The sequence below is a fragment of the Macrosteles quadrilineatus genome, unplaced genomic scaffold (assembly GCF_028750875.1).
Source record: "Macrosteles quadrilineatus isolate MER2022 unplaced genomic scaffold, UCM_ALF_1.0 Scaffold_2__2_contigs__length_208266976, whole genome shotgun sequence".
Lineage (NCBI taxonomy): Eukaryota > Metazoa > Arthropoda > Insecta > Hemiptera > Cicadellidae > Macrosteles > Macrosteles quadrilineatus.
Genome location: NW_026542595.1, coordinates 106002714 through 106012555, shown reverse-complemented (window position 1 = coordinate 106012555; position 9842 = coordinate 106002714). Strand labels below are relative to the sequence as shown.

The 9842-nt window shown below is 37.9% G+C and overlaps 1 protein-coding gene across 1 annotated transcript; it reads left to right on the top strand.

Moving 5' to 3' along the window:
* The first annotated feature begins 592 nt into the window (after positions 1-592).
* LOC128987568 (60S acidic ribosomal protein P2) lies at positions 593-9114 on the top strand. Its single transcript, XM_054408478.1, has 3 exons — positions 593-737; positions 5068-5219; positions 8809-9114. Exons 2-3 carry the CDS (start codon positions 5079-5081, stop codon positions 9007-9009), a joined length of 342 nt encoding a protein of 113 aa, XP_054264453.1. The 5' UTR covers positions 593-737; positions 5068-5078; the 3' UTR covers positions 9010-9114.
* Positions 9115-9842: the final 728 nt, after the last annotated feature.

Sequence of the window (9842 nt, the reverse complement as noted above, 5' to 3'; positions counted from 1 at the left end):
AAATCTGAAGATAAAGAGGATTAATGATGCTCGAGAAGATGTCCTCGTCTCCACTTAGTAAGAGACAATGACATTTTTATCTAAATAATATTAAAATCAGTTTTCTTTTATTTCCCAGCTCATGTCTCTGGAAATATTTATTTATTTACATGCCAATTGCTTACGCCAATATTATTAGTAAGCACAATGGATCATGGTATGGAACATAAACAAATGATGTTACTGGCCCGAAAATTTACATTATTATCGCTTGAATTGAACCGTCTAAACCATTATATAAATGTTATTATTCGTGCCAGTTTCTTGCCGCTTTCTCTCTCTTCTAATATTCGTGTTGAAGGACAAGGACACGGTTTATGACAGCTGCACTTATTTACCTTCAATACGATTACACCATGCTCAATGGGTTACACATATAAATTTCTGTGAAATCCCAAAGCAGATATGGAGGGTAACTAGGGAACATGTTTTTGCTGACGTTTGGTTTTTTACGGTGGCTTGTTTGTTCTTATTTGATTCCATGTTAACATTTGATACAATTTTGTTAATTAGGACATACTATTTATTTTCCATAATAAAGTCTTTTTCGTGGAACTTTGTGTTGGCAGCCTGCTTCCTTATTTAACTTTAAGTTTCTCTTTTCTGGATGAAGGAAAATTGAAGGCAAAAACTTTTCTTGTTCTTCTTTCCGCTTGTGTATATTCTTCTGCACATCAAGTGTTGTACAACGTACACGTGTAAGTAACACTTATCTAGTAAAATATATTATTTTCAACGATTTTATCTTCTTTTTAAGTTATAATATTATTTTATTGACATATTATTACTTCCCAGATATTGCAGACAGGTAGTTATTATAACAATTTTAGGATTTAGTGGCTGAGGTTATGTTCCGATCCCGAGCTTTTGACCGTCTCTAAAGAAACACGTTTCCCACTCAATAATATAGGGTAGTATTATTTTTCTTTATCATCGTGACCTACACAATATTGGTTATAAATTGTTTATTGGGGATATGTAGTAATAGGTAGGCCTAATTAACTTTGTTGGTTTTTTTAGGTTAGGCCTAAAAAGCGTCTTAGATGGTTGCACCATTGAAAGTTTGCACCTTCTTGATCTTAATACGTTTTACATGTAACGAGGTGTAGAGCCACAAAAGTATTCAAATGTCATTATTATGATACTAAGATTTCAATCCCAGGAATGTCAGGTAGATCACTTAAATGGCTGCTGGCTATTAGGTAGGCCTCGGGCATGGGCTCACCCTGTACCTCATTTCAAGACCGAAACTAGGCTGTTTTCATCATTACTTTGAAATTGCCATCGGTTTCTATGAATGATTTCCATATCGCATTAATCTTACGGTACTAAACATTTCTTTCAAATCAACTTTAACGGGCGCCGTGGCTAGGGATGAAAGATTAAGTTAACCCTTTAAGTGTTACGCGTTGCAAAAGTGACACACCCGCTTGGTGCTATGCGTAGTTTTTGAGACAAACATCGTACACGACGAAGGCTCTGGGACTGACTGAATCGGATTGTGAGGATAGAGATTGACATTACGGTACCTCTACCTACCTATAGCCGGGTTTACACGATGCCAGTTGGCGAGACAATTGTCAGGAGACAACTGACTGGCTTGGAATTACTGGCTTCGTGTAAACACTTCAGGCCAATTGGCAAGCCAATTGGCCCGCCAACTGTCCCGAAATTCAGTTGTCTCCGGGAGTAGACTGAGGACAATGAGCTGGGCCCAGTGAGGCCCCCACCCCTCAAAAACCCAGTTGTCGTGACAATTGGCGCCGTGTAAACAGTGTAGAGGCCAATAGCACTGTCTTGTCTTTTGGCAGTAGTGCCCTGGTTCACTGTAAAATGTCTGGGCAAGTGTTGGTCACGTGTAAACAGGTTCTCGTTCAACTTGCCTGGCCTACGACAATTCCAAAACCACGTGATGCCAATTGGCAAAGACAATTGTCTCGCCAACTGGCATCGTGTAAACCCGGCTTATCATTGTATTAATCATTCGGCAGATTCAAAGCTGCCTGATGTCTGTTTCTTGTTGCTTTTCAGTTTAGCTCTAATGATAACTTATTAAGTTATTGTTGCAGACAACGATGTGACGTGCATAGCCTATTTGCAAACATCTTGATTAGGCCTAACCTAATGACTGTGTGTTTAATTATGTTTATTATTGTTTTTAGCGATCAAAATAAAAGTACCTATAGTGTCAACTTATGGTGCATTATAAGAATATTTAAAGCCCCGTTCACACGGGGCGAGTTTACAAGCTACAAGCCGGATTTTTTACACGCATCTAGTAAAATAGCTCAGTGTGAACGACGTACTCGCTCAAAAGCTGCTTGTAAAAAAGCTCTGGAAAAAGTTGATGCTGCCGCTACTTTACACGCCAACTCGCCAGCTTTTGAGCGAGTAGGCGTGTAAAGTAGCCCAGTGTGAACATAGTTGCTTGTGCTTGTGCGCATGTTATTCGAAGATATCGGAGGATTTAGTTCAAGCCAGCTACTGAGCGAGTGGAAAAAGCATCGGGGTGAACGACTACAAGCGCACTCGCCGGCGTCTTTCTACACGTCGGCGAGTTGGCAAGTGGACAAGCTCCGTGTGAACAAAGAAGCACACTTGCCAACTCGCCAGCTTCTTACACGCCGGCGAGTAGTGTGTAAACTTGCCCTGTGTGAACGAGGCTTAACTTAAGTGGGCATAGAAGGGCTGGTTGATGATCCTGAAGAAGTAGGACAGTATTAAATTATTCTTCAGATTTATAGATATGGTTACATTAGGCTATGCATACTTAGCTAATTGCTAATTGTGTAAAATCTGTTTTTCACCCATAACATCTTATTTAGGCCTACCTATGTATGTTATTTGCAAATTTACTCCCTTAGGCCAAGGCTATAAGTTATGATTATATTTTTGGGATCCTCATTAAATTTAGAACAAGGTAGCTAACTTAGGGCCTATTTTAAAATATTTTTAGTTTGGACCTATTAATTAGGCTAGGCTATAAAACTTTATCAAGCGAAAGCCAAATTTTTTTGTCTATTCTTTCCGACTCTTCTTTGATTTTATAACCAGCCGACCAGGCATTCACACTGAATCCTTCTCAAATCCCACTCATTGAAGTAACTTACATTTATACAGTTAAGTAATACTTCGTAGTAAGTTCATCGTTGATTTAAGTATGCGCCCTTATGTACTTCAGGTATAGATGTTGGGGTTCTTTCGTATTATATGGAGGCCACTTAATTTACAGTGCGCTGTGGCGGTTATAACTTAAGTTAGGTTGGGTTATCATAAATATGTCTGAAGGACTTACCTCGTTTTTTTTACGAATTGAGCGATACCAGATGAGTCATAAGAAGCTTATGATAGCCTAACCTAACATAATCGCCACAGTGCACTATATAAGGGTGGCCTCGGTATTATATGAAAGTACCAATGTGGGTTTACATTGTAGATACCTACTGTAATTAACTTTTTTAATGTGATGTTAAGTTTTAATTTAATTTGTTACGTGTTTACTGGAACACTATGTTTGAAGTAATAACATGGCCATAGGCCTAGGCCTATATGATTATTGTGTTGATGGTTTTTTTTTACTCTTTTGAATACAACAGAGTGTTCTGCGTTGCTTGGTAAAGAACCGAATAAAACTGATCAACCGTTTCCTGTCGGTAGCCTAACATGGGTTATGTTTGTACATAACCATTGTACAAACATGTATGTTATGCGTACAATTACCCCCACCCCTTACCCCCTATTAATCCAATATTTCCCTGTCATAGGCATGTGTTAGCTTGCTACGATGCTTTTTAAATAGGTATAGGCACTTTTGGTGAGTGTGATGAAAAATAAATTTGATTAGAATGTTTTTTGCGGACCCCAAAATCTGCTCGTGGACCCCTAGGGGTTCTCGGACCACACTTAGAGAAACTGACATAACATATTCAACACAACATAACCTTTAATAGATAACCCAAAGATAAGAGGCAATGAATACAAATCCTTTAAAAAGCAAAAGGCTTATGGAGAATAATGGTCAGACTGGAATTTTGCTGCCATAATGAGATTCGGTTGGTTTTAGGTTTTTGGTTTTTATCACTCGCACGGCGGCCGCAATACTTTCTCTCTCTCTCTCTCTCTCTCTCTCTCATTTAGTCAGCTTACTTGCCCCCGCACTCACGATAGTCTACCTAGCGGCTGCCGTGAAAACCATCTAAAATTAAAATATTTCCAGACTGAATTTTTTACAAAGGCATTGCTCTTCTTAAAGGGTTTGTATTCATTGTACGAGGTGATGTTTGAAAATGGAATCCTGGTAGAACCTATGCCAAAATGAAGGCTATGTCGTTAATAAATTAATATACAGTTAACTCTTGATTATTCGCGGGATTGACTGGCATGAATACCGCGTGTAAGCCGCAAAACTGCCGGTAATGGTTTTCAAACATAGGTCGAAGGCACTAAAAACAACACACAAGTATTTTTAAATAAGTTAATTACACAATAAAAGATCGTACCAGATAACAAAACTGAATGACCACGCAAGACGACCTTAAAGGGCAATATATGAAATGATGGATAGTTTTGTGCAAGGTTTCTCGTCATGACAAACATTTTAAGTATATGGTTTGTGGGGGTGTGACTTGAAACTACATGGGTACTTGGGATTAATATATGGATATAGAATTGTAGATTTTTGATAAATATTTAACCAAACAATTTTTTTTTGTACCTAATGTTTTATCTAGTGGGGTTGTGATGGCCTATTCTAACAAAAGACATTTCGCCTTATGTTTCTGTACATGGAGGTTACTTTAGCACCGGATTTTGTTATCCATCTCTGTATAGGGTTTGCCCTAGGCTTAAGTTGGCTTACACACATTTTGTATTAGTTATCCTAGGTTTGTGATACAACAAGTATGATCACATACTGATCACAACTAAGCCCAATGACTATGCACAACTAAGCCCATTAATCCAAAGACATAATTGTTAAAAGTGTCTTTATATAACAAACTTAGCCTAAATGTCAATGTTTTGTTATAGGAACCCTAAACATGCGTTACCTGGCGTCGTACCTTTTGGCCGTCCTGGGAGGCAAGGACAACCCAAGCTCCGCGGACCTGGAGAAGATCCTTAACTCTGTCGGAATTGAAGTCGACAATGAGAAGTTGAACATCGTCATCAACCAGCTCAAGGTTGCTTTTGTTCCAAATTAAGCATTGTTTTTCTTGGTCTAGTCTATTAAAATATGTTGGGTAAAGTCTCAAAATAAAGCAAGTTGATTTTCAATGTCTGATTCATGACAAAACTTTGAAAGGAACCTTCTTATATGTGAACAGATAGTTTGTTTAATTTACGTGTACAAGTAGAACATTACAGGAGATTGGACACCTAGAAGGTTAGCGGGGTTGTACTGTACTTCTCTAATCTTAAATTATGCCTTTCATGTAGCCTACTGTGAGCTTTTTTTTTACTCTATTCATCATCATTAAAGGGTTTTTTTATATATCAATACAGTAAACCCTCGTTAATCCGGACCCCATTAATACGGACTTCGCTTAATCCGGACAGCCATTGGATCGCAGTTTTAATGCGCAGAATGCTGATTAGTAGCACGCGATCGTCACTGTACGACTGCGCCCGGCGATGTGAGTGTGCCGAGTGCGGGCGGATGGTGGAGGGGGCAGTCACAGGCAAGGCGTACGTGCCGTTGCCATGGTTACTGTCACAGCGCAAGGCGTACGTGCCGTTGCCATGGATACTGTCAGCCAATAGTAGCTCAGTCACACGATTGTGTTCCTCCTGCTCGTGTCAGGCCGTCAGTTGCTCCACAGAGGTCACAGAGGTAGCACTGCTGTGTACTGTTTCTAACCATTACGTTTTAGTTGCGTTGTTACGAGTTTTTGTAATTGTGCGTGGGTTTGTGTGTAATGTGAACTGTATTTGAGGTGTGTTAATGTAAGATTAGAAATGTCTTTAAGTAAACCAGTGGATTGTAAAAAACGAAAACACGTGTCTCTGTCTCTTAATGATAAATTGAAAATTATAGAAAAACTTGAAGATGGAGCTACTGTTTCAAGCATTTGTACAGAATATAAAATAGCGAAACAGACAGTCTCAGACATAAGAAAGAAAAAGGACAACCTGAGAAAATTTGTTCTTAAGTTTAATGTTGAAAAAGAGGCAAGTTCAGTGAAAAAAATGCGTCTTCCTTCAGATCCATCCCTGGACGATGCTGTTTATAAATGGTTTTGCCAACTTCGTTCTTCTGGAATGACTGTACGAGGGATTGAAATTCAAGCTGCTGCAGAAAGATTAGCTAAACAGTTAAACATTACAGGCTTTAAAGCTAGTTCAGGATGGCTGTTCAGGTTCAGAAGGCGCCATAACATCACAAACAAAAAAGTCTGTGGAGAAAGTCTCAGTGCAAATGTTGATGAAGTTGAGCCATTCAGAATTCAATTGGATGAACTTTTAAAAACAGGACAAATACAGCTGTCACAACTCTACAATTATGATGAGACTGGGTTGTATTGGAGAGCATTACCAGACACAACCCAAGCCTCTAAAGCTGAAAAAAACACACCGGGAAGAAAGATTAATAAGGATAGAGTTTCTGCATTGTTATGTGCAAACGCTGATGGAAGTCACATGCTGAAACCTGTGATTGTGGGTAAAAGTAAACAGCCTCGGGCTATAAAGAATGTAATGGACAAGCTACCAGTGCACTACTTCAGTTCAAAAAGTGCCTGGTTTACTTCAGACATCACAATGGAGTGGTTCCACAAAAAGGCAGTGCCAGAAATTATAAAACATCAAACGGAAGTTTTAAAAATTCCTAAAGATGAAGTGAAGGGCCTAGTTTTACTTGACAACTGTCCTGCACATCCATCAGTAGAAAAAATGACAAGTGAGGACGGAAAGATTAAATGTATGTTTTTGCCAGCCAACACTACATCATTAATCCAGCCTATGGATGAAGGCGTTATCTACGCAGTTAAACGCCTATACAAAAAGAAGCTTTTGCATGAAATTTTGGAAGTCGAGGAACCAGCTGAAGGAGAAGAAGACAGAAGAGGTGAAAAGACATTGCAGAATCTGAAAGAGTACAACATCAGATCGATGATCTTCAATTTTGCAGCGGCTGTGAGAGAGCTGAAGCCATCAACGATAGTAAACTCGTGGAAGAAGCTTCTCACTAATAAAGATGATGAGCCGGACACCGCTGGGTTGGAAACTGAAGATTTCCACAACGCTCTTATCAATGGTGGTGAGCGTGCAGTTACCCTAGATGACATTGAGCTGTGGTTGGAAGAAGATGATCAAGATCCAGGCCACCACATTTTGACAGAAGAGGAAATTGCTGAAAGCGTAACAGTGGCAGAAGAAGATGACGACGACGACGATGAAGCAGATGACATAAATCCCAAGCCTAAACTAAGTGAAGTGAAAGATCACATTGATTGTGTCATTAAATATGTTTCCGAAAGTAGCAATGAGCAGGTCTCTGGATATTATGAACATTTAAGACATTTGCGCCATCTCATTGTACAAGAAATTAACACAAAAGGAAGGCAAATGAAGATCAACTCCTTCTTCAAACCAGTGAAACCAGTTCAGTCACGTGAGGACAAACCTCAACCCTCATGTTCAAAGTAATTTTGTCTTTTTTCGTTGTCTCATTTTTTGTATGGACGTAAGTAAATACCAAGTGTATATTTTTGTTCAAATGTAACTACTGTATGTACTGTTTGTACAATATGTATTTTTATATTCAGAATATACATAAAGTTTATCTGCAAAAGGTGTTTCATTATATACCAGGGGTACCCAAAAATCACTGTCTTTCTTCGTTTACGATTATTTGTTTTAATCCGGACTTTCGTTAATCCGGACGACTTGGAGCCCCAATTAGTCCGGTTTAATGAGGGTTTACTGTACTAATAAATGTTAGGCCTATAGCCTTTAATCTTAAATTATGCCTTTCATGTAGCCTCCTGTGAGCTTTTTTTTTACTCTATTCATCATCATTAAAGGGTTTTTTTTATATATCAATACTAATAAATGTTAGGCCTATAGCCTATCGACTATTGGTACAAGTAGTGAAAATTTTGTTCTTTAAGTTAGGTTATGTTAATTATTTACATTACCTAACCATTAAAGAACAAACCGTTCGTACTACTTGTACCAATCGTCGATAGGCTATAATATTAGTATTGACATATAAAAAAAAATCATTGATAATAATGAATAGAGTTAAAAAAAAATTCCCAGTAGGCTACATGAAATATATTGAACGTTGTAAAAAAACAATGCCTACATTAATGAAATTAAAATTTTATATTATAAATGACTTAGGCCTATAGCTAGCTAACTATAACGACATACTGACATACTTATTGGAGTAAGAATGACAAAACTAATACAGACCTAGTACATCGATGTTTATTTTTCTATTTTTGTTTGACGGTAAATCTCATTAACATTTTGTTAATGGAATTATTTTATTGTTCGTAAATACTGAACAATATTAGTTTATCATAGTTGTCAGCTGATATTTTCCAATCCATTTATATCAATATATCAGATCAGAAAATAAAATATCAATATATTGAAAAATCATCGATAATATTGATTGTTCCCTTTAACAGGAATGTAACTTTTTTCAAAGCCTCACGTTATTAGTTAAAAATCACTTAAATTGTATATTGTACCCCCCCCCACAACACCTTTGAGGTGTACTTATCAATGTGTTTTTTTATAAATATTGTTGTGTATGTCTAGGGCAAGAACATCGAGGACCTGATTGCCGAGGGCAGGGAGAAGCTGTCTTCGATGCCCGTGGGAGGTGGAGTTGCTGTAGCAGCCGCCCCTGGAGCCGCCGCACCTGCCGCCGCCAAGGAGGAGGCGAAAGAGGAGAAGAAGGCCGCCAAGGAGGAATCAGATCAGTCGGACGACGACATGGGCTTCGGACTGTTCGACTAGGCTAGGATATGTTTTAGGTTTTTCTCTTGTTAACAATTTATTTTGCAATTTTTTATCTCCCGTTTTATACTTGTTACTATTGAAAAATAAATTATTAACAAGTGAGTTTTGTCCTTATTTTCCAGATGTTTGATTCAATATATTGCTTGGTTTGAATTTAGTTCTGAGCAAAGTGCAAACTGTGTTTCCTCAACCAGTCCTCACAAGACTGTGAGTTTGGTTGAATCAACGATATAAACAACTCATGGATCGCTGGCTCAGTGTTGGCCGCGCGGTCGAGCTTCCCCCACCATCTACTGGCAGAAGCCGACGCAGCCCATACATTCACCATTATAAAACACTTTTTATTTGATGCTCTGTTGAAATTTATAAGGATAAAATATTGCTAACGCTTGTCAAACTCTTTTTACTCGTTAAACCTCTTATGTCTGTTTTGTTTCTTGCAGAAAATAGCCCATCTGAATTCTTTAAAACTACAAATTCACTAAACTCGTTTTGTTGATGTTTTTAGACAACTGATATTGCTAGTATAATAAGTGATTACAAAGGAGAAATAGAGAAAGTACAATATTTGTAATTGAATTCTATTTTATTAATCGAAAAAATAGTACATAAACATTTAGAATAATTTTGCTAAGTTTTTGGCGCAGTGGTAACGGTATTTTTGACGTAAACGCGATATTTTTTCTTTCAATGTTTAATGACAATGTATCTTACAAAATAGGTCATAAACAAGTATGCCTATCACGTTAATGTCAAGCATAGATTTGCGGTAAAAACAACAAATGTAGTAGGGTGTTTAAGAGTTCAAATGTGTTATTTTCTGCAAGAAA

Excerpts from the sequence above, each read along its gene's own strand:
- LOC128987568 (XM_054408478.1), top strand. The coding sequence starts at position 5,079 with ATGCGTTACCTGGCGTCGTACCTTTTGGCCGTCCTGGGAGGCAAGGAC. Across the intron at positions 5,220-8,808 it reads TCGTCATCAACCAGCTCAAG|GGCAAGAACATCGAGGACCT; the intron begins GTTGCTTTTGTT and ends GTGTATGTCTAG.